Below are 25,943 nucleotides of genomic sequence, written 5' to 3'. Positions count from 1 at the left end.
TGGAGAAGAAAGGTTGGGGGTGGGAGGAGAAGGGGACGACAGAGAATGAGATGGCTGGATGGCATCACCGACTCAATGGACATGAGTTTGAGTGAACTCCGGGAGTTGGTGATGGACAGGGAGGCCTGGCGTGCTGTGATCCATGGGGTCACAGAGAGTCAGACACGACTGAGCGACTGAACTGAACTATTCCATTGTTGGAGAAGGAAGTGGCAACCCACTCCAGTATTCTTGCCTGGAGAATTCAACGGACAGAGGAGCCACGGGATTGCAAAGTGTCGGACACGATTGAGCGACTAACATGATATTCCATTTCCACATCTATATATATTCATCTGTCAATGGACATTAAGGTTTCTTCCATATCTTGGTTATTGTGAATAGACAGAAGCCCACCATTTTTTAAAAGAAAAAATATATATATTATTATTTCATTAACCTTACTTTATAGAAAATGATGAATTAAGATTCAGTGGTGAAAAGCCTTTTAGTGGTCAGAAAGCTAACGAGTGAGCAAGTCCAGGAACTAACCCATCATCCAGGACTCTTCCACTCCACAACAGCTGGCCCTTTCCCACAGCAGCAGTAATGATAACAGCTTCATTTCACAGATCCTCCCCAAAATAGTTCATCTTCCCCCAACAGGGAAAGAGAATACAAATACTGAGCTATTCATTTTACAGATGGGAAAGCTGAGACCTAGGGGTAGTAAGTCACCCATGTATGGGCAGAGAAGCTTTGTGTTAGAAATAAAAAAGTTAAATTTCTAGAAAGGTTGATGTCATAACAAAACACTAAACCAACTTGTGGAAGAAAAGAAACCCATTAATGAAGGGTGAAGTAGGTATATTCATTATCAGTTTAGGAATGCAAAATCATGTATTATTTAATATTAGGTTTGCTTGGAAGGTTCTTTAAAATTAGACGAAGGTGGTCAAAAGGCACAAATTTCCAACTATCGGAAAAGTAAGTTCTAGTATACACCATGACAACTGTGGCTACTGCAACATGGTATACTTGAAAGCTGCTGAGCAAGGAGACCCTAAAAGTTCTCATCACAGGAAAAAACACTCTTTCTTCTCTTTTTTTTTGCACCTATATGATGGGAATTAACTAAGCTTATTGTGGTAATCTTTTCACAACATATGTATGTTAAGTCATTATGCAGTATCTATCCAACATTAACAATTTATCATTTCTTTATCTTTTATTTTTAAGTTTTGATTTTATTTTTTAATCTGGTAATTTCTCTTATTGACCAGTAACAAAACCTTTCTCACCTTTTCCAGGCTTCAAAGGCCAATATCCATGCCCCCTGATTTCCTAGCTCAGGGCTCCTTCTTGACAAAAAGCAAAGGAGAAAGAAGCTGAAATGGAAATGACGCGCATAACCGTACCTTCCTCGAAAGCAGGTTGGTGACCTGAGACACGCTCATGTGGCCAAGGAAGAGCCACACCAGCCGCTCCTTCCCCCACTCCATCCAGAAGCTCCACTCAAAGTCGGTTGGGTCCTAAACAGGCCAAAACAGCAGTTTATCAGAGAAATCTTAGTACATATTTGAGGCAGAACACAAACTCCAATTAATAAAACAACTGTAAGAAAAGGCTGATGTGAGTTCAAACGCTATAAAACAGCATTGACACATTTCCAGTCTCTACCCCATCACATACACACACCCACCCCACCTACTTGTACACTTCCCTCCAGCTTGGCTAGTCTCAAAGGGCTTTGTTAAAGCTGATCCTCCACCCCCACCCCCACCCCAGGACCCTCTGTGGGACAGAAACTATTATCAACCCTATGTTATAAAAGATGTAGCAGAGACTTAAAGAATTCCCTTTATTTCCTCAGTGTCACGCAGATAGGACAAATAATTACTGAGGTTATCTCAGTTTGGTCACTTAGCTGCTTTCACCAACAAGAGAAATGTACAGTGCATATTAATAAAATTGTATAAGATCAGTCCTGTTAAATCTTGCTGTCATTTACAGGCTGGAGGATAATTTGATGAGGAAATTAACCCATTCCCTACAAGCTTATATGAAGAAAGAATGAAAGATACACTTCCCTTCCCCTAGGGAAGCTCTGTGTCCACCAGCATCCTATGTCTGTACCCACTCTAGGCTCTGTCTACCCAGCTCCCCTGCAGGGGCAGGTGAAAACCTCTGGCAAGAGTGGACTCGTGGACACCTGGGGACTCACAACTAAGAGCCTTGGCCTCAGGAGCCCCAGGGAGATCGTGGCAGCCAAGCTGAGCATGGAGGGAAAAAATACCATAACTGGCTGCTCTCAAATGAGCAGTGCTGGCTTGGCCCATGAGCAGGATGGAATGAGGACTGGAAGCCCTCAGAAATTTCTACCCAATTGGATCAGTGGGGAAGGAATCCCCCACTGATTATTGATCCATTGATACTAAACACCTCCCTAGGTGTGGAACTTTAGACCAATTCTTTTTTTTTTTTTTTTTGGTCAAGCCACGGGGTGTGTGGCATCTTAGTTCCCTGACCAGGGATAGAACCAGTGCCCCCTGCAGTAGAAGTACAGAGTCTTAACTGAAGGAGGAAACAGAACAGGCTCCATGTTGAAAGTAGGACTCCATCTTGGGCTGGACTGTGGACTTTGAGCTATATGTCCAGTATCTATGGAAACAACATACCAACTGGAAAACCAGATCCCCTGGATAGAAGAGCCCCAGGGCTCGTACCTAGATTCTCCATCAGCTAAAAGAATGTCCTAATTATCTATGTAATTGAATAGAATCATAAATTCTATTATGCCTATTGGGGTATGACCACAGGCCTATTGATAATTGTCCATTGTTAACTACCTAGGCTTAAGGCATACGAATCACAGGTTAACTTTGATTGTATCTTTCTTTTCCTTTGTTTAGACTCAGTTCAGTTCAGTCGCTCAGTCGTGTCCGACTCTCCGCGACCCCATGAATCACAGCACGCCAGGCCTCCCTGTCCATCACCAACTCCCGGAGTACACTCAAACTCATGTCCACAGAGTCGGTGATGCCATCCAGCCATCTCATTCTCCGTCGTCCCCTTCTCCTCCTGCCCCCAACCTTTTCCAGCATCAGAGTCTTTTCCAGCGAGTCAACTCGTCGCATGAGGTGCCCAAAGTATTGCAGTTTCAGCTTTAGCATCAGTCCCTCCAATGAACATCCAGGATTGATCTCCTCTAGAATGGACTGGTTGGATCTCCTTGCAGTATAAGGGACCCTCAAGAGTCTTCTCCAACACCACAGTTCAAAAGCATCGATTCTTCGGCGATCAGCCTTCTTCACAGTCCAACTCTCACATCCATACATGACCACGGGAAAAACCATTGCCTTGACTAGACAGACCTTGGTTGGCAAAGTAATGTCTCTGCTTTTTAATATACTATCAAGGTTGGTCATAACTTTCCTTCCAAGGAGTAAGCGTCTTTTAATTTCATGGCTGCAATCAGCATCTGCAGTGATTTTGGAGCCCAAAATAATAAAGTCTGACACTGTTTCCACTGTTTTTCCATCTATTTCCCATGAAGTGATGGGACCAGATGCCATGATCTTTGTTTTCTGAATGTTGAGCTTCAAGCCAACCTTTTCACTCTCCTCTTTCACTTTCATCAAGAGGATTTTGAGTTCCTCTTCACTTTCTGCCATAAGGGTAGTGTCATCTGCATATCTGAGGTTATTGATATTTCTCCCAGCAATCTTGATTCCAGCTTGTGCTTCTTCCAGCCCAGCGTTCCTCATGATGTACTCTGCATATAAGTTAAATAAGCAGGTGACAATATACAACCTTGACGTACACCTTTTCCTATTTGGAACCAGTCTGTTGTTCCATGTCCAGTTCTAACTGTTGCTTCCTGACCTGCATACAGGTTTCTCAAGAGGCAGGTCAGGTGGTCTGGGATTCCCATCTCTTTCAGAATGTTCCACAGTTTATTGTGATCCACACAGTCAAAGGCTTTGGCATAGTCAATGAAGCAGAAATAGATGTTTTTCTGAAACTCTCTTGCTTTCTCCATGATCCAGCGGATGTTGGCAATTTGATCTCTGGTGCCTCTGCCTTTTCTAAAACCTGCTTGAACATCTGGGAGTTCACGGTTTACATACTGCTGAAGCCTGGCTTGGAGAATTTTGAGCATGACTTTACTAGCGTGTGAGATGAGTGCAATTGTCCGGTAGTTTGAGCATTCTTTGCCATTGCCTTTCTTTGGGATTGGAATGAAGACTGACCTCTTCCAGTCCTGTGGCCACTGCTGAGTTGTCCAAATTTGCTGGCATATTGAGTGCAGCACTTTCACAGCATCATCTTTCAAGACTTGAAATAGCTCAACTGGAATTCCATCACCTCCACTAGCTTTGTTCGTAGTGATGCTTTCTAAGGCCCACTTGACTTCACATTCCAAGATGTCTGGCTCTAGGTCAAGTGATCACATTATCGTGACTATCTTGGTCGTGAAGATCTTTTTTGTATAGTTCTTCTGTGTATTCCTGCCACCTCTTCTTAATATCTTCTGCTTCTGTTAGGTCCATACCATTTCTGTCCTTTATCGAGCCCATCTTTGCATGAAATGTTCCCTTGGAATCTCTAATTTTCTTGAAGAGGTCTCTTGTTTAGACTAGTTTCAGAGAATTTGGGGAGGTGGCTTTGAGCACGTACACTTAGGGTATATAAGATTTTTCACAAAAACTGGTCAGGGTCCTTGGCTAAGAGGACACTCTGCCTTGGGCCCACCAGTGTAATAAATTGCACTCCCCTATCTGCATTGTCCTTCTGAGTGAGTCTGTTTCCTGGAACACATGGCTACAACATAACCATTGGTCAACCAAGGAAGTCCCTGAACCAATTTTTTAATTGGATTTAGAGGAAAACAGGATTTTTGTTTGTTTTCTTTTCTGCACATGAGGACTGAGGGGCAATTTCATACAAGTTACATACATTACAAAACTCTAGTGATCTTGATCCATATCAGACTATGGATGCAGAGGTAGCAGATACACAATCAAGCTGCCGATTCAGCTTGGGTTTGGATTCCACACCCCACACCCACACAGCAGCTATGATGACCTTGAGCAAGACACTTCAGCTGTCTGCCTGTCTATATGCTATCAGGACTGATATTCTAGGGACTTGTGAGGTTTAAGTGAAAGTACGTGCATATCAAAATTTTAAAACAATACCTGGCACTCTGTAGTTGGTAAAAATTTTGTTACCTGCCACTAACTGGTGGTCCAACATGCTTTCCATCCCATGTGAACCCCCTAACATCAAATCACGCTTTTACATTCTGCCTCTCATTTAAAAAAAAAAAAAAGTTTTTTCCATTTTCCAAATAAAGACAATGGCTCTGTGCATCTGAAACATGTGTTCCCCACACCCAAGATCCTGATCCACACTCAACCTGCTCATACAGCCCTAAGAAGGTAACAGGCAGGAAAGCCAAAGTGAAGTGAGTGAAGTCACTCAGTCGTGTCCAACTCTTCGCAACCCCGTGGACTGTAGCCCACCAGGCTCCTCCGTCCATGGGATTCTCCAGGCAAGAATACTGGAGTGGGTTGCCATTTCCTTCTCCAGGGGATCTTCGCAACCCAGGGATAGAACCCAGGTCTCCCGCATTGCAGGCAGACGCTTTAACCTCTGAGCCACCTGGGAAGCCCAGGGGTCTCCAAACGGAGGAAATAGGCTGCCATTGTCAGACTTTTAAGCAGCAGGAGAAAGCAAACTACAAGTGTTAGATTTTTTCCTTTTCTCTATACAAATTTAAAAAGAGGTTTCTTTTAAAATTCTGTGTTGCCATGACGATACCTGGTTCCACCTGAACTGAACTTTTCTCAAACCCTGAGCCAACCAATGCATTTTCCTTATGGAAATGTGTGTCCTGAGCTATGGTAATGTTACCCTCCTCTCTGTCTTCAAGTCGGTTCTGCCTAAGACTCAGAACCGACTTGCAAACCAGCATGTTTTACTCACGCAAATGTTCTCTTCAGCTACGTTAATGAGACTGTATTTGCTTGGAAACATGCCTTTCTTCAAGATCCATGTCAATCGTTTTATGGCCCGGGACAGCTCACCCTGTGCCTTGTGCCAGTGTTGTCTCAAAATACGTATTGTGGGTGAGGGGCCTGGTATGGGTCTCTGAGCTTGGAGACACTTCCTGTCTCTAATCAGCAGACTGCTAGTAGCTATATAACATCTGGCTAAAGACTAGCGGGGGCCACTCTTTCTGCCCCCTTCTGATGTCTATGTCAGAAGCTTTCTCTATCTCTTTTATATTTTAATAAAACTTTATTACACAAAAGCTCTGAGCTATCAAGCCTCGTCACTGGCCCCAGACTTAATTCTCCTCCGGAGGCTGAGAATCCCAGCATCTTTCATGGCTCAGCAACAACCTTTCAGCCCTCATTCCATGAAAATCATAGATTCGGTCCAATTCCTTCCATTTAAAGACTGACTGCACCAGGGCCCGGGAGGCCCGCACTGCCCACCCAGGCAGCGCAGAGCAAAGAACTCAAAACATTAGCCCGGCTTCATCCCTGGTCCACAGCTCACTGCCTCATCTCAAAAATGTCAAGTCAGTGGAGAGTCAATCAACTGATTAAAGGCACAAAGGTCATGTGATGAGGCCATGCTAGCACCATGCCCCTTTGTAACAGGGATGCAGGAAAAAAGACACTAAACACCAACATTCAAATCCAAAACAGAGGGGGCACATGTATACATATAGCTGAGTCACTGTGCTGGACAGCAGAAACTAACACAACTTTGTAAAGCAAACCTACTCCAATAAAAATTAATTTTAAAAACATTAAAAATATTTTTTAGAAAGGAAACAAAAAAATCTTTATGCTTCATCCTAAGGCCCAGGACTACGGAAAACATTGTGCTGGTAAAATCCCATCAATAAAGTGATACAGTCTTTCATCACTAGTTATTTCAGAAAACGGCCATTTAAAGGAAATAAAAATGCTTCTCTTACACCTATTTAAAATATATTTACCTAAAGGAAATAACCAGACAGAAAAGCCAAGTTAATGAATAGAACAAGATGGTCAATAAGTAGTAGTTAATGATTCAGGTAAGAAAAATCTGACTCACTTGACTCCATAAGCAAAGTCTTACAGACCCTGAGCTCAATCATAAATTTCAAGGTAAATCTTAAAGTGTCAAATCAGGAACAATTTTTTCATATTCTGTTCTTTCCCTGTTTCCAATCTTGATCCTGCAGTTCTTAGTGAATTAGAAACCTCTTCTTATGACTTCCCTGGTGGTCCAGTGGTTAAGACCCCACGCTTCCAAAGCAGCGGGGCACAGGTTCAATCCCTGGTCAGGGAACTAAGATCCCACATGCTGTGTGGCCAAAATAATGAAAACTAAAAATAATAATAAGAAGAAACCTCTTCTTCAGCTCTGTAAGGGAGTCAGATATAAACCAGGGATAAATTCTAGCCAGACAGACCCATTAAGGCTCCTCCACGGAGAAAGGGGAGCCTTAACTCTAAGATCCACATCCAATCTTCAACATTAGTTTGCTTCCCAAACTCAGTGGCTATACAAACCACCTATAGGTGTTGCTAAAATGTGGACTGTGGTCTAGTAAGTCCAGGATGGGGCCTGGGATTCTGTGGTTCAAGCCTCTCAGGTGACGCCACGCTGCTGGCCTGGGGACCACATTTCCAGTAGCAGAGATCAACATCATCAATCTAAGATTCCCTACATTGCTTATAAGCCCAAAGAATCCTTAACAGCTCACCCCAGCCCACGCCATTCCCAGGCAAGGACATGCTAGAGTTGACCACCTAATATTCACAAACAGACCAAGCACCATCCTGCTCACCATGGAAAGCACCTAGATTCGAGCATTTAATCCACTGAGTGAGTTCAGCATGGTTACTCATTCTGAGGCTTTCATCTGCAACAAGGCAAGAACAGAGAAGTCTAAGCACAAAGACGTGCTGATTCTGGGTCCCTTCAAGAGTGAATATTACTTCCTGGTGAAACACTGTTTCTCCTACACTGAACAAGGAAAAGGATCTGAGCCTCTCTTCCTACAGAGAGCAGAGTTCCACAGTAGGTAGTGTGGGGAAATATGATTCCTCAGCCTTGAGGAGGTCACGGTACCAACACTAGCTCTCCACACTCTGAAAACCACTGCAAAGCGAGACAGGTACCAGTGGTGTCATCCATCTACATACCCTAGAGATACCACTGAGACGTCCCCCTCATGCAAATCACTAATTAACATTCTGGGTATTGCTTAAGGTAGTTTCTTGTGCCTTTTTTCATCCATGTTACAGATGAGTCAACTGGTGGTCAGAGCAGGCAAATTATTTGCCTGCAACTAGAGGGGGCAGGGCTAGGTTTCAAACCCAGTCCTTTCCCACGATGCGTCTCTACTTGTGCTAAGCCCTTCACCTGGATTCCTCTGCCACACCCAGACACACACACACACCCCCCGCCATCTGACCAAACTGTTCCCAACACCAGGGTCACCTCCTTAACGCCCCATAACCACAGACACGTCAGCTCAGGTGTGAAGTTTCCTCTGCCCTCCCTGGTGGACCTCGCTGCATCCCGTTCTCTGTCATCCACACCTCAATCCCAGCACATTTTACTGCTGCTAAGTCACTTCAGTCGTGTCCGACTCTATGCGACCCCATAGACGGCAGCCCACCAGTCTCCCCCGTCCCTGGGATTCTCCAGACAAGAACACTGGAGTGGGTTGCCATTTCCTTCTCCAATGTGTGAAAGTGAAAGTGAAGTCGCTCAGTCGTGTCCGACCCTTAGCGACCCCACGGACTGCAGTCCACCAGGCTCCTCCGTCCATGGGATTTTCCAGGCAAGAGTACTGGAGTGGCTTGCCATTGCCTTCTCCAGCACATTTTACTACAGTACATTTATTCTAGCCCTCTTTATTCTAGCCATTTCATGAATTTTCTCTCTACAGGGGGAAAAAAAGGGAAACTGAGACCAAGAACCTTGACTTAAGCACAAATCTGTATCATGAATGCCCAACACTCAGTAAGCCTTCGCAAAGGTGGGGGTGTGAAATCACGTGACCTAAGTTCTCATCACATTTATCCCCCTCTGTAGACTTGAATGAGTCACGTTTACACTACCTGGCCCTGAGCCTTCCTGTGTATAAAATGAAGGGCAGAATGAGCACTCGCCTCAGATGGCTTTCAGACAGTGGAAAAAGCAGCTATTTTCCAGGCTAGAGGAAAGAAATACTAAGAGAATAGTTCGTGACACGCCTACAAGACAGCATCCTGACTGACTGCCCATCATCAGGGGGTGGGGGAGTGACTCCCCCTCACACACCAGGGGACCAGTCCAGGCCTCCAACTTCCACGTCCACACTGCCAGCCTGCCCTGTTCCAGAAAGTTCCCACTTGTCCAGCCTCTTCTCCAGATTGGGAAGAAACTGCTACAGCATACAGACTGACTGTGCTGTAGGCAGAATCATACTGCATAACGTAAGAAAAGGAAAACTATCCTCAGAGAGGTTAAATATCATGCCCAAGGTCCCACAGCTAACACAGGACAGAGCCTGTCTTAAAAGACCCAGGTCCTCAGGCTGCAAAACCTGTGTTTCATGTGGTCAAATAAATATAACATAAAGTTTACCATCTTAACCATTTTTAAGTATACAGTTTAGTGGCATTTTAAGTACATTCGCACTGCTATACAACCATCACCACCATCATCCATCTCCAGAACTCCTTTTGACTTGAAAACTGGAACTCTATGCCCATTAAATAATAACTCCCCATTCCTCCTGACCCCAGCTCCTGACCACACTATCCTACTTTCTGTCTCTATGGATTTGACTACCCTAGGCACCTCGTATGGAGAAGGCAGTGGCACCCAACTCCAATACTCTTGCCTGGAAAATCCCATGGACCGAGGAGCCTGGTGGGCTGCAGTCCATGGGGTCGCTAAGAGTCAGACACGACTGAGCGACTTCACTTTCACTTTTCACTTTCATGTATTGGAGAAGGAAATGGCAACCCACTCCAGTGTTCTTGCCTGGAGAATCCCAGGGACGGGGAAGCCTGGTGGGCTTCCGTCTATGGGGTCGCACATAGTCGGACATGACTGAAGTGACTTAGCAGCAGCAGTAGCAGCAGGCACCTCGCATAAGTAGAATCATACTGTATTTGACCTTTTGTGTCTGGCTTGTTCCACGTGCATAATGTCCTCAAGGTTCATCCATGTTGTAGCTTACTGCAGAATTCCCCTCCCTCCCGAGGCTAATCCTCCACCATCTCATGGGCACGCCACGGCTTGTTTATCCATTCACCTGTCGATGGGCATTTGGGTTGCTTTCTACCTCTTGTCTGATATGGATAATGAACGTGAGTGTACTAAATGTTTACTTTTTAATGTTTTGAATTTTCAGTGATTCCCTAATGTTGCCAAGTGACATGTGTATTTGTATCTGGCAGTTCAGATCGCTTTCAAAATCATCTGGTAGTTCAAGCACAGCAAGTTAAAAGAGAAAAATACCTCCCAGATGAAGACCTTATGCTGCCAACTCACCACTGAGCAAAGTTTTCCTTATTCTAGCCATAAATTCTCATCAGCCCTGAAGCTCACCAGACGACAGCACCCACTCCTGGCCTCTTAGTTGGAGTCCTGCACTGTTATCACGGGGGGATGGCCAAAACACTCCTGTGCTTTTTCTTGCATTCCTCAGACCATGCTGAATTAACACTGGCTGAAGATAACACAATCCCATGGCTAATAAGGCCAGGCCACTGGACTGAAATGTTTAAGCACCCAGTGCCAAGGAAAGCCCCAAGGCATCTACCAAGACACCCCAGGGGAAGTGAAGAAAATCATCCCAGAGATAAATTCAGTTATTCCAAGTCCACCAATGACTTTTTAACTCAGATTCTCCCAGGACTTTGCCTCAGTTCAGTTCAGTTCAGTCTCTCAGTCGTGTCCGACTCTCCGCGACCCCATGAATCACAGCATGCCAGGCCTCCCTGTCCATCACCAACTCCCGGAGTTCACTCAAACTAGTCCATCGAGTCAGTGATGCCATCCAGCCATCTCATTCTCTGTCGTCCCCGTCTCCTCCTGCCCCCAACCTTTCCTAGCATCAGAGTCTTTTCCAGTGAGTCAACTCGTCGCGTGAGGTGGCCAAAGTATTGCAGTTTCAGCTTTAGCATCAGTCCTTCCAATGAACACCCGGGACTGATCTCCTTTAGAATGGACTGGTTGGATCTCCTTGCAGTCCAAGGGACTCTCAAGAGTCTTCTCCAACACCACAGTTCAAAAGCATCAATTCTTCAGCGATCAGCTTTCTTCACAGTCCAACTCTCACATCCATACATGACCACGGGAAAAACCAAAGCCTTGACTAGACGGACCTTGGCTGGGGGTTTTGAGTAAATCACTGCTCTTGCCAGTAGCTGAAACTTTAACTCAAATATTAGAAGCTTATTTGCCAGGATTTCATCGAACTGAAACTCCATAACTTAGGGATTCTGAAAACACTTGAGTTGGGGAGTTTGTTGTTATTGTTGTTTTAAGGTAAAATTCACATAACAGAATGAACCAGATTAAACTCACCCAGTGGCATTTACACTCCCAATGTCATGCAACAACCACCCCTATCTAGTTCCAGAACATTTTCATCACCCCGAAAGGAAGCTCTGTGCCCATTAATCAGTTACTCGTATCCCCCTTCTTCTGCAGGCTTTGATAATCACAAATCTGCCTTCTGTCTCTACGGACTTAGCTACACTGGGAATTTCATATAGGTGGAGTTCTACAATGTGTGGCCTGGCTTCTTTCACCTGGCTCAATGTTGCAAAGGTTGATTCACATTGTAACTCATGTGAGTATACCATTCCTTTTTATGGCTGAATCACATCTCATTGTAGGCATATCAGTTCAGTTCAGTCACTCAGTCGTGTCCGACTCTTTGCGACCCCATGAACCACAGCACGCCAGGCCTCCCTGTCCATCACCAACTCCCGGAGTTCACTCAGACTCACGTCCATCGAGTCGGTGATGCCATCCAGCCATCTCGTTCTCTGTCGTCCCCGTCTCCTCCCGACCCCAACCCCTCCCAGCATCAGAGTCTTTGGAGGCATATACCACACTCTGTTTGCTCATTCATTAATGGATGCTTCAGCTGTTTCCCGCTTTTGTCTACTGCGAATAACGCTGTGAATATGTGTGTACGAGTGTTGGTTTAAATATCCATTTTCAATTCTTCTGGGTATACACCTAGGAGTAGAACAGTTGAGGCATCTCATGGTTCTATGTTTAATGTTTCCATGTTTTCCACAGCGTCTATACCAAGTTTGAGAAGGCCAAAAACAAAAGGCTTCCTCAACTGACCCTCTGCCCACAGGGAGTTACTAGCATCACAGCGAACTTGGGTCTTTCAGCAAGGCCTTTTCCTGCCTGAGTCTGCATGCCTCCTAAGACAGACCCTTTAGAGATCTGTTGCTTGTAACGTGCCAATTTCATCCTGGGGGCAAACGTCAGAGACGGCTGGAAATAAGGGGGTAAGAATCAGCCTTGGAAAACACCTCATGATACAGTGCTCCCTGGAAAGTTAGTCCTGTCAGTCTGTAGGATTCGGCATCTGAATTTTTTTTAATTCTGTGATTCTTTCCTTTTGTCTGAACTCCTCTTCCTGTTAAGATCAACACAAAAGCCAGCATGGCCGTTTACTCAATGAGGACATCAGCCCTGACTGGCAGATGGACTACCGTCCAAAACCGTGATCAGGAACTGAGGGGACTTGACACAGATCTCCCAGGTACAGCCTGTCTTGGCTCAGTGCCTGCAGGGGAGGGTTCCGGACCTTAAAATTGTGAAATTCAATTCCTCAGGGTTAGGGAAACACTGGCGGCCTAGCTAAAATGTTCAACTACTTCCGCCGACTCAACAGAGTTAAATCTGACGTCGGTTTCTCCAGTCTTTGGGGTCTTGAAGGGCGCATGGGTGGAGAGGCTCAGAGAGCTAACTGAGGCGGTCAACATCACTAACGGGGAGACGGTGGCCTTCAACACCCCTGTGAGTAAAGAACACGAGGGAAAGGGACCCTAATGGATGGCCTCGGAGGAAGGCCTGCCCGTTTCCAGCAGGCACTGTAGTCACCTCGAGTTTGCGTCCATCACAATGCAGGGAAAGGGACCTTTTTCTCCAAGTGGAAGAGACTTGGAACTTTCACAACAGAGGCTGCGAGTGGAACCTAAACTTTCTGACCCACGGGACTTGTTATGTGGAAGATAGTTTTCCCGTGGACTGAGAAGTGGGAGATGGTTCCGGGATGATCCAAGCTCACACGTTTATCGTGCACCGATTTCTAATCTAATGTCTCCGCTGATCTGACAAAAGGTACCGGTCCTCAACCCGGAGGCTGGAGATCCCTGGTATAGCCCACAAAGCTGAAAATATTTACCATCTAGCCCTTTATTAAAGCTTGCTAGCCCTTGTTTCAGTGTGATTATTTTGATAGCAATAAGCAGGATGGATTTGGAGTGGAAGTGAAAGTCGCTCAGTCATGTCTGACTCTTTTGCAATCCCATGGACTATCGGGTCAAGTTTGTGCCTATCACAATGCCGGCAAAGTGAGCTTTTTCTCCAAGTGGTTGAGAGAACAAGTGGTGTGCGGTGTGTGGCAGAGACCAGGCTCGTTCAGGAGACTCAGGTTTGAGTTCCAGTTCTCTCACCCACCCTTACGTGACCTCAGGCTGGTCAGTCCTTCTTTATATGATTAGAATTTTTAAAATTTATTTTACGGAAGTATAATTGGTTTACAATGGTTTACATTACAATTGGTTTATAAATTGGTTTACAGTTGGTTTACAACATTGAATTAATTTCTGCTGTACAGCAAAGTGACTCAGTTATACATACATATACATTCTTTTTCACATTCTTTTCCTTTATAGTTTCTTACAGGATATTGAACATAGCTCACTGTGCTATACAGCAGGACCTGTGCTATATGGGGGCATTAGATTAGAAATAGGATGCATGATAAACGTGTGAGCTTAAATCATCCCGAAACCATCCCCTACTTCCCAGTCCATGGGAAAATTGTCTTCCACAAAACAAATCCCTAGTGTCAAAAAGGTTAGGTATCACTCGCAGTCTCTGCGGCAACTACTCAACTGTGATGGCGTAGTCCAGAGGCAGCCACGTGGAAGGCACATACAAATGGGAAGAGCTGTGCTCCAACAAAACCGTACCCACAAACGCAAGTGAAGGGCCAGAGAGGGTCCAAAGGATCACCATTTCTCCTAGATTCACCACTTATCTGTTAGTGAGAGCAGGTCATCTGGATGGCACTTTTTGTTAATTTACATCAGCTCTGAACTCTGCAGCTGAAGCAGAGGAAGGCCATGGGCGCCTCAGCCACAACCCTCCCATGAGCCTGGGTTATCCAGGGAAAACAGATCTTCTCCCTCCCGGTATTCTGCTGGACACACTTCAAAGGCAGGGACTATTCTGTGCACATTTAGACTTGTTCCCCCATCCAATCTCCTCTTCACAGTGTTTTAAGACCACCCGCGATCAAGCCATTCCCCCACTTACTATTCTTCAGGTTTGCCCCTTAGCATTCCAGAGAAATATGAGCAGGACGCATGCAGCTCTTCCTGGCCCTGCCCACCCCTTCATCGTCCTATGCAACCTTTCTCCCCAGTTCCTCAACAAAGCCTCACTGATTACCCAAATATGCTGTGTTCATGGCTGAAACTTCCCACCCTTTGCTCCCTTTAACCTGGAAAAACTTGCCCTCAGACATCACGATAATGATGACCTGTCTGTCCTTCAGGCCTCAGGTCAAGCAAGCTCTCTCCCAGGAAAAGCTTTCTTAATCCATTCATTTATAGGATGGACTCCTTGGCCTTGATCTATGCTTCCATGATGCCCAATGGTTACTTATATCATGGCAACTTACCACACTGTGCTTGAATTGTGGGCTACTGAGCTGCCTCTCCAAACTGTGGCATCCCCCTTATAACAGGGACTACACGCATATTCAGCACTGCTTCCTCCAAGAAGGGCTTCCCTGGTGGCTCAGACAGTAAAGAATCTACCTACAGTGCAGGAGACTTGGGTTCAATTCCTAGGGTTGGAAAGATCCCCTGGAGGAGGGCATGGCAACCCACTCCAGTATTCTTGTCTGGAGAATTCTATGGACAGATGAGCCTAGTGAGCTACAGTCGCAAAGAGTCGGACATGGCTGAGCAATTAAGCAACAGCACATCCTCCAAGAAATCAACACGTACTGATGCTCAATAAAAACTTGTTGCATAAACTGAACAATATATGAAGTCATTTCATTTTTAAGAATCTAGTGTAAGCTCAGTCCTTATTGGTACCTGCCCTTAAAGGCCCTCATAATCTCAGCTGGAGAACAGAAACTCATGGAATATTTCTCGTGGATGAAGTGATCTGCAGATGACCTTCACCAGCTCAAGGCCCACTCTCTGGTTACATCAATTCCTTGCTCTACAGAGATGGACAAAATAGAGTATGGGCATAACAGAGGACCTATCTTGTAGTTTAATTATAAGATTTAAATAAATTAAAATACAGAAAACACTTGGAATAGGGCCTAATACTTCTTAAGTACTTTGCATGTTTGTTAAATAAATGATGATATATAAACAAACAAAAAAAAATCAACAAACTCTATTTTACTCTGACAGCCCCAGAAACAAAAATCTAAAACTTTTCAGCTGCATGTCCTGAAACAGACAGAGGTACTCATAGGTGAAATCTGAGAGAGTAGACTTGCTCAAGATTCCCTCAAACCCAGTCAAAAGAAAGGAAAGAAGAAAGGTTCTAGAAACTGGACTGAAAAGGAGTGAAGCCATGGTTAACGAAAGGAGAACATCTGAATTCAGAAAAGGGCAACATCTAAAAGGCCATGGGATAGAGACCAATCTAACCTTCTCCTCAAAATAAAATATCTGCTCCATGTGGGAGCCTCAATCAATACTCCTCAACCCCTCCTAGCATGATCCTATACATTAGAGGTTTGAAGGCAAAAAATTGCATTTCCCAAAATTCCCTGTAGCTAGCATGTCTCCTTAGGACTTAGTTTCTGACGAGGAAATACATACACGAAGACTGGAAGATGAAAGAATGAACATAAAAATGTGTGGGCTTTGAGAATTCTGGAAGAACGGTGGCAGGGGCCCTTCTTTTCCTGCAGGAGTCATGGTGGAGACGCCAGGGTCCAGTCAGTCCAGAGGGGCTGTATTTTCCTGACGTGGCAGCTTTTCCGAGTGCACCAGAGCACTCAGTTCTCAAGCCAGGAGCTGGGCTGAAGCCGCAGTTTTACAGGATGGCGCTGGCAATTGCTCCAGGAGCTTACTTAGTGTCCATCCCCTACAGTCCCTGTGACTATTCTGAAATGTCTTTAAATCCCTGCAATAAAGTCCTTTCTGCTTAAGCTGACTGGAGTGGATGCTGTTGTCTGCAATGGAACCCTGATCAACATATTTTGGAAAGGATTTGTTTTCTGACTGCAATCCACCTCTAGTTTTATAATAGAACCATTATGAAATTTATTCACTGTGAAGAACACTATTCTGAAATAAGTCTATTCGGTGGATAGAAATGAAATGGAGGGAAAAAACACCAGGTAGATAAGTCCAAGGAGTGTTCTGCTGCTGCTGCTGCTGCTAAGTCACTTTAGTCATGGCTGACTCTGTGTGACCCCATAGACGGCAGCCCATCAGGCTCCTCCATCCCTGGGATTCTCCAGGCAAGAACACTGGAGTGGGTTGCCATTTCCTTCTCCAATGCATGAAAGTGAAAAGTGAAAGTGAAGTCTCTCAGTCATGTCAACTCTTAGCGACCCCATGGAATGCAAGCCACCAGGCTCCTCCGTCCATGGGATTCTCCAGGCAAGAGGACTGCAGTGGGGTGCCATTGCTGCCTCCGCCAAGGAGTGTTTTAGAACTGGATAGTGAAGGCAGTGTTTCATATTCATGAGTGCATCTATCTCTGTATTTCAAAACCCAAATAGGAAACTATCTACCTTACCCACTAGTCTATATTTTTCATTACCATAACTACTTTCTCCTCAAATATGGAAAACAGGGAGAGAAGAAATACTGAACACTGGTGCGTATCTATTTCCTAAACAGCATTATGTGCATATTATTTACTTTGAGACCATACCTAACTCCCAAACACACTGAACAAAGTTATCTGTAAATAGAGAAAACCTTTATAAGATAACCTGAATCCAGAAATATTCCTCTGCACGTTCAAAGGCAATAAGCTCACCTCAATGGCCTATAAACTTCCAAAGGGAAAAGAAAAAAAAGAGGATTAATTTGTAGGGATTCTGCACAGAAGCAGTACTGTTCTCTGGATGAACTCAGGCTAATGATTCATCTAGCAATTATTGGAAGAGTTTTCTTTATCTCCCAAAGGATGATTTGCTATTTCTAAAATAATCTGAACTGAATCATTTTACTGCCCACAGTTTCCAGAGACAACACTCTTTCCCCATCCAACATCTCCTGAAAGATAAAATGTTTCCACTAACAAAACTTTTTTTCCTCCTATAAATAACAAACCTCTGCTTAAATGCCTTTACCATCTGCCCAGGAGATGCAGATGCTCATAAGGGTGAGGATACCATCAACAGGACTGTACTCTTTACCATGTATCATCCAGTCCCTTAACTGGCCCTCAGGATCTAAGCCTGGGACATGGGGCCAGGGTGTAATGGCGGAGAGAGGTCTTCCACCCAAGAAGGGAAGTAAAAACCTCTCAAGATGACTTCACTCGTCAAGGAGTCCTAATTAATGTGGATGTATTCTTTGGATCTCTTCAACCTAGGTGCCAACCCAAACTCAGTAACATCATCTGGCTACTCCTTCATTTCCCTACTTTCTAGAAGTTGCTCCAGATTATTCAAGACATATGCGCAAACGTGATGATACATCTACAGGTCCTCTCACCCCACTTTATCCATATTTCTCCCTTTCTTCCTAAAGCTAAGAACCAATTTCTTTTAAAGAAATAGTTAATTCTAGTATGAAATCAAAGACACAAAACCTATATTATATTCCCCATGTCTCTCAAGCTGGAAAAACACTAACCATATTTTCTATAAGGCATGTGGAGAAATAGTTGTAAATAAGTAATAAAGCTGATAAATAAGTTAGGGATCAAGACCAAAAAAAAAGTAATAGAATCAATAGACAGCAAATTATATAAGCTCACAAGATTTCCCAGCTACAAACTATGCTAATAAATCATGCATTTCATTAGTGTCACTTCTCCAGAGTAACAAAAAGACAAAGTCACAATAACATGGAGAAAAAAATGGTCCCAGCCCTAAGTGGCGCACTGGTAAAAAATCCGTCTGCCAGTGCAGGAGACACAGGTCCGATCCCTGAGCTGGGAAGATCCCAGGAGGAGGGCGTGACAACCCACTCCAGTATTCTTTCGCCTGGAGAATCCCATGGGCAGAGGAGCCGGGTGGGCTACAGTCCATGGAGTCGTAAAGAGTTGGACACACCTGAGCATGCATGTACGCAGCCCTTTGGGAGCCGTGGCCCCTAAAATGACCCCCATGCTCAAATAATTTGCTTTCTTTTTAGGGAGTCTCCATACAGTCAAGAAAGCTCGTTAATATGTAACATCTCTGCGGTGGGCAAATACCGACAAACTGGAACTCCAGATGGAATCCCAAAATGTTGAAGGGCCCTGGGGCAGGTCAGTGAAGAAAGATAAGAATAATAAAAGAGAGAAAAAGGGAAAACTGCCATTATTGCCATCATCTGTCCAGCGGGAAGGATGGGGCTTCTCATAATCTCACCATTTCTCTCTTTGAATCTTACATACTGCATAAAAGACCAGGAAAATGAGTAGGTGGGAGGATTCTCCCATGCACCTTTTCACTCCATCCCCTCTGTCCACCAGGTGGCTGCCCAAAGAGTCAGACACGACTGAGCGAGTGAACTGAACTACGAGTATTAATCAAAAGAAAGCAGTGGCGATGACATTAACATCAGATGAAGTAGATTTCAGTGAAAGAAAATCACCAGAGTCAAAAAGGATCATTAAGTGATGACGAAAGAATCAATCCATCAAGAAGACATAAGAACCCTAAACATGCATGCACCAAATAACAAAGCTATGAAATATATGAGGCAAAAACTGATAGAACAGATAAAACAGAGAAATCCACAACTACAGTTGGAGATTTTAACATTTCTCTCACAGCAACTGATAAAACTACCAAACAGATCATTAAGTTTAACCATTAATCATACCAGATTAATCATTAAGGATACAAAGACCCTTGCCACTACCAACCAACAGGGTCTCATCAACATTTATAGAATACGCCATTCAACAACATCAGAATACACATTCTATTCAAGCTCCCATGGAACATTCAACCACAGCAGATGATATTCTGGGCCAAAAAACAAAGGCCAACAAATTTAAGAGAATTTCAACATACAGAGTATGCTCTCTGACAACAGTGGAATCAAACTAGAAATCCGTATCAAAAAGATAATAGGAAAATCTCCAAATGCTTTTCTAAACAACACAAGTCAAAGAGGAAAGTCTTAAGGGAAATAAGAAATAATTAGAACTGAATAAAACTAAAAAGAATTTATCAAAATATTAGCTAAAGTACTGCTTAGAAAATGCAAAACACTAAACAGTTATATTAGAATAAAAATATCAAAACTCTAAGAAAGTAGAAAATAAGGAACAAGACAAACACAGAGCAAGCAAGAAGAAGGAAATAAAGAGTGGAAATAAATGAAACCCAAACCCAAAACGGAAAAAACTCATGAAACAAAAAGCTGGTTCTCTGCATAAGTCAGCAAGTCCACAAACTTCTAAAAAACAAACAAAAAATAAAAAAGAAGATGACCCAAATTACCAAAATGAGGAATAAAAAGGATACCACTACACACTCCACAGATCCTATGAGGATAATAAGGCAAACTAAGAAAAACTACATATACATAAATTTGACAACCAAGAATAAATGGCCTAATTCCTCAAAAAGCACAAACTACCAAAACTCACCCAATAAAAATACATCATTTTAACCAAACTGAATTCATAGTTTTAAAATCAGAAAAAGAAAACTCCAGTCCAATGTGGTTTCACTAAAGAAATCTACCTGACATCTAAAGATGCTCTCTTTAAAAGGGGAAATACTCCCCAACTCCTTTTATGAGCATAACAATAAACACACGAAATCTGGAAATAAAAATACAAGATCATATATAATTAGTCAAATTCAGGCACTGAACACATGAACACAGACAAGAAAACTGTCAGGAATTGCCTGGTGGTCCAGTGACTAAGACGCAAAGCTCCCAATGCAGGGGCCAGGTTTGATCCCTAGTCAGGGATCTACACTGCAAATAAGAGCTTGCATGCTGCCACTCAAGATGCTGCACCCCTCAACCAAAATCCCATGTGCCACAACAAAAATCAAAGATCTTTATATGTACAGTCCAGCCACATACACTAAAAAACTATGCAACAGGACCAGTGAAAGTCACTCACTCATGTCTGACTTTTTGTGACCCCATGGACCGTGCTTTCCCTTCTCCAGGGGATCTTCCCAACCCAGGAATCGAACTGGGGTTTCCTGCATTGCAGGCAGATTCTTTACCAACTGAGCTATCAGGAAAGCCCACAGCAAGACCAAGTGGAGTTTAATCCCAGGGATACAAGGCTGGTTCAATATTCAAAAATCAATCAAAGTAATCCAACATATTAACATATTCTTAAGAAGAAAAATCACATGATCATATCAATTGATGCAGAAAAAACACTGGACAAAATTCAACACTAATTCATAAAAATTCTCAGAAAACTAGGAATAGAGGGAGATTTCCTCAACTTGATAGATGAACATCTACCAAAAAACCTTTAGAGACATCATACTTAATGGGGAAAGACTGAATTATTAAGATTGGGGGGAAAAAAAAGACATGCACTCTCATAACTCGTATTTCAGTATTGTCCAGGAAGTCCTAGCCAGCACAATAAGAAAATAAGAGTTACATAGATCAAAAAGGAAGACATGAAAATGTCCTGATTTGTAGATATCATGATTGTTTATTTAGAAAAACTCAACAAGTCTGCCAAAAAGAAATTTTTTAAAAAATAATAAGACTAAATGAGTCCAGAAAAGTTAAGGACCAGTTATGATCTTACAGAATATAAGTTGTGATCTTATATGATTCTGTAAGAATATGTCTTATAGAATATACAGTTATGATCTTATGAAATATAAGATCAACATGTTAATAACATCTTATGAAAAACCCAAACGAACTTTTTGACCAACTCAATAAAAGCCAATTGTACATCTATATACTAGCAATGAACATGTAGAAATTGAAATTTAAAATGTAAACCATTTATAAAAACTAAAAAATAGAACTACTTGGGTATAAATCTAACCCCCCAAAAATGCAAAGAATTTACATGGCTAAAAACTACAAAATACTAATGAAGTAAATCCAAAAAAGATGTAAATAAATCTACAAACATACTGTATCCATGGATTAGAAAATTCAATATAAGGAAGACATCAGTTTTCAAAATAGATCTATAAATTTAACAGAATTCTATCAAAATCCAAGCAAGATATTTTGTAGATATAGAAAAGCTTATTCTAAAGCATATTTGGAAAGACAAAAAGGAACAAAATGAGCTAAAAAAATCTTTGAGGAAAAAGAATAAAGTTAAATTATATTATTTGATTTTAAGACTTACCAATAATTAAGAAAATGGGCTGTTAGTGTAAAGACAGATACAAAGATCAATGGAACAGAAATGAGAACCCAGAAATACAGCCACACGAATTTGGCCAACTGATTTATGACACTGGTGCAAAACAACTCAATAGAGGAATTTGTCTTTTCAACAAAAGGTGCAGTAGCAACCGGACAGAAATCTGTATTTAAATTAATATAATAATTAATCCAAGAGGGATCACAGATTCAAAGGATTTAAAGATTTAGATTTAAAGGTAAAATGCAAAACTAGGAAACTTTTGAGAAAAAACGAGAAAATCTTTGGGTCATACAACTAGGCCAAGAACTCTCAGTCATGCCACCAGAAGCACAGTAAGAGAAAAAAGAAGATAAATTGGACATCTGTGAAAGACCCTACTAAGAGAGTAAAAAATCAAATGACTGAGAAATTATATTTGCAAACCATTCATCTGACAAAGAACTAGTATTTAGAGTATATAGAGAACTCTGAACTCAAGAGTAAAAATAAAGCAAACAAATCCAAGTTAAAACTGGCAAAAAATATGCACAGAATTTCACCAAAGAGGATACAGAGATGACAAATAAGCACACGAAAATACTTCAACCTCTTTTAACTGTTACGTAAATGCAAATTAAAACCATGATGACATATCTATTAGGATAACTGAAATTTAAATTGTTAATAATGCCAGGTACTGGCAAGTATGCAGAGAAACAAAGTATTTCATACATTTTTTTTGGTGGAAATGTAAAATGGTAGAGCCATTTTGGAAAAAAGTTTGTACAGTTTTCTTATAAAATCAAACATAAATTTATCATACAATCCAGCAATCAAATACCTGCGCATTTATTCCTGAAAAAGTAAAACTTAAGCCCACAGAAAGACCTATACACAAATATTCACATCAGGTTTATAACAGTCAAAAACTGGAAACAACCAAAATGTCCTGCAAGATTCAAATGGTTAAACAAACTGTAGTCCACCCCTTTTCTGCAAAGAAAAGGAACAAACTCTTGATACACACAAGTATGAATCTCAAGGACAGTAAACTGGGGAGTGGGGGGCCGGGGGCGGGAATAAAGCCAGTCTCAAAAGGTTACATTCTGTATGATTCTCTTTACAGAACATTCTCAAAAGACAAAATCATGGGATGGAAAACAAACCAATGGCTTCCGTGGGTTAAGGATGGGAGAACAGGATGGGTATGACTAGAAAGAGGCACCAAGAGAGTTCTTCGTGGCTCTGTATTTTAACTGCACTGGAGATTAGCGAAAGAAAAGGAAAAGAAGCACATTCAAAGTCACAGTACACAATTCAGAAAAACTGCAGTTTCCAGCTTGAACCACGAGACTGAGAGGCCAGCCACGTGGACCTCTGCTTCGCCCCCTAGTGGCGGCTCCAGAGGTGCAGCTCTGAAGACTAAGGTGCCGCAGAATCTCAAGGTTGATGACTCAGACTTCTCATTTGCATACCCATCGTACCCTGCAGAGTACAATCTTTTCAGGCTTAAAATAATAACTTTTTTCAGTTCAACATGTCTAACTATGAGAAGTTTGGTTACACAGTTCCTTGTTTAAACTTTATGCAGGAAGTAACCCTTGGGAGACAGAACCACCATCACTGTAGTAGGAGTGGCAGTTATTGGCGACCCAAGCTTAGGAGGCCAACCCCATCCTCTGGTTTCTCTTCAGATCGTATAAATCTTTCGCCTTTTACTAAAGATTTCCGTGGAGAGAAACAATTTTGAGTTGTTAAACTAATTTTTGGAGGTCTTGCCTTTGGCAAGACCAATCTCCGATGGTATAAAAAAAGATGAATTTTTCCAAAGATAGCTTTGTGGTTTAGTCATCTTAGCGTTGTGTTTTACTTAACGTAGCTAAGTCTACGCGGGAGACCTGGCGTTCGGTCCCTGGGGTGGGAAGATCCGGTGGAGAAGGAAACTGCAACCCACTTTAGTATTCTTGTCTGGAAAACCCCATGGATAGAAAAGCGTGGCGGAGTTATATAGCTAAGCGTTTGTAAGTATGAGCCTTACAGAGTAAGTCTCCACTGAGATTTTTTGTTTGTCAGAAGTTGCTCAGTCGTGGGTTGTCTAACTCTTTGTGACCCCAACCTACCAGGCTTCTCAGTCCATGGCATTTTCCAGGCAAGAGTACTGGAGAGGGTTGCCATTTCCTTCCCCAGAGGATCTTCCCCGCCCAGAGATCGAACCCGGGTCTCCCGCAGCGTAGGCAGACGCTTTACCGTATGAGCCACCAAGGAAGTCCTGTTCAGTTCAGTTCAGTCGCTCAGTCGTGTCCGACTCTTTGCGACCCCATGAATCACAGCACGCCAAGCCTCCCTGTCCATCACCAACTCCCGGAGTTCACTCAGACTCACCTCCATCGAGTCGGTGATGCCATCCAGCCATCTCATTCTCTGTCGTCCCCTTCTCCTCCCGCCCCCAACCTTTCCCAGCATCAGAGTCTTTTCCAGTGAGTCAACTCGTCGCATGAGGTGGCCAAAGTATTGCAGTTTCAGCTTTAGCTTCTGGACAGCCAACGGGTATTGACTGTTACGACTCAGGGAACTCCTACCCAGGGGGTTTTAAGAGGAAGGGGACATATGTATACCTGTGGCTGACATCATGCTGATGTTTGGCAGAAACCAACATAATTCTATACAGTGATTATCTTTCAATTAAAAATGGGTAGGGTTGGGGCGGGCTAGGAAAAAGGAGTTTAAAATGGCTGTGGCCAAAAGACAAAGAAAAAACAGCCTGAGAAGATTCGGATGGAGAGAACCTCAGATGAAACAAACAGCTCTCCTGGCCAGCCCAGTTCACACAGGGCAGGCTCCGGGGGAGGAGACAAAACATAAAAAGAAGAGCCAAGACTGAGCCTCTCCTTTTTTGAGGGTGGCCTGCCCTCACACCTCAAGGGTACTATGTTTTTTGGAATAAAACAGAGTTGTAAGCAAGCTGTAACACTGGTCCGACATTTCAAATCTTAGCTGTAGCAAGACATAAGGGAGGAAATCACACACTCCCCCCAACTGGGGTTTCAAGAGGGAAGGGATATATGTATACCTATGGCTGATTCATGTTGATGTTTGGCAGAAACAAACATAATTCTATAAAGCAATTATCTTTCAATTAAAAATAAAATTAATTTTTAAAAAACTCAAAAAAAAAATATATATATATATACATTCTCAGTGATGACCCTGAGGACCCCTTCAAAGGCCCTGTATGAATCTACAAGTTGGAGAATTTCAGGGCACCTGACATCAAACATTGTTTCCCTGTCCATCATGCCACGGTGTCACAGGGAAGAATAAGATCTGACTCCATGTGTTTACTTTAACCTCTGCTTCCTGTTCCTTTTGTTTACTGAAAGCATCCTGTCTGTACAAAATGGTGTGCCTGCGCCTCTGGGGACCTTGCCCCTCTGCCTGAATGGTAAACCAAAGTGCCTTTCCTTTATTCAGGGAAATACCCTGACCCTCTACACCTATGAATGGCTGCAAGAAATAAGAAACACATCTCCTCCCCAGGATGGCCATTCCAAGAGATTTACAGGATTAATGGCCTTTGTACTTTACTTCCTCACCTCCTCCCCCTCCGAGTTCTACAAAAGAAATCATCCAGCGCCTGATAAGATGGTTACTTGGAGACCTTAGGCTGCCCTCTTCTCAGTCTGCCAGCTTTCCAAATAAACTTGTATTCCTTGCCTCAACACCTCATCTGATATATTGGCCTGTCGTGTTGCAAGCAAAGCAGCTTTAGTTCAGTTCAGTCACTCAGTTGTGTCCAACTCTTTGCGAACCCATGGACGGCAGCACGCCAGGCCTCCCTGTCCATCACCAACTCCTGGACTTTACTCAAACTCATGCCCATTGAGTCGGTGATGCTATCCAACTATCTCATCCTCTGTTGAGCTTAGACTCGGTAAAAATATCCGTGGAAGTAACACTCCATGTGTGGTAGTGGCTCCCAGAGGAAAAGGAGCCCCTAAAACGACCTCATTGGGCCCATGAGATGGACAGGTATGAACCGGTTTCCACTGCTTGCCTAACAAATGTCTACACGTGTGACTGAATTTAGCTGGAGAACTGCCTTCATGTAACCCAGGAGCAAAATTATGATGGAATAACCCTCACTTATCTTGAATGTTTCAGCAGCCACTGCGATCCTC

General features: G+C 43.1%; 1 protein-coding gene and 1 non-coding gene across 6 annotated transcripts in view; one reads left to right on the top strand and one right to left on the bottom strand.

Moving 5' to 3' along the window:
* HHAT (hedgehog acyltransferase) overlaps positions 1-25,943 on the bottom strand; it is a 357,633-nt gene that overhangs the window by 287,035 nt on the left and 44,655 nt on the right. For all 5 annotated transcript variants that reach the window (XR_016039577.1, XM_088845241.1, XM_055419017.2 and 2 more), the window contains one exon: positions 1,398-1,511. Coding sequence is in view for 4 of the 5 variants with exons in the window: in XM_088845241.1 (XP_088701367.1) it covers positions 1,398-1,511 (114 nt within the window). In the remaining variant the exon portion in view is untranslated. The remainder of the gene's footprint in view (positions 1-1,397; positions 1,512-25,943) is intronic.
* LOC129551830 (U5 spliceosomal RNA) lies at positions 23,440-23,557 on the top strand. The gene has a single exon (XR_008685145.2). It is a non-coding gene; the product is annotated as a U5 spliceosomal RNA (small nuclear RNA).

Source organism: Moschus berezovskii, chromosome 17 (assembly GCF_049115385.1).
Source record: "Moschus berezovskii isolate FMDL1 chromosome 17, NW_MosBer_1.0, whole genome shotgun sequence".
Classification (NCBI taxonomy): domain Eukaryota; kingdom Metazoa; phylum Chordata; class Mammalia; order Artiodactyla; family Moschidae; genus Moschus; species Moschus berezovskii.
The sequence above is the reverse complement of the archived record's forward strand: the minus strand, read 5'-3'. Positions and strand labels throughout refer to the sequence as shown.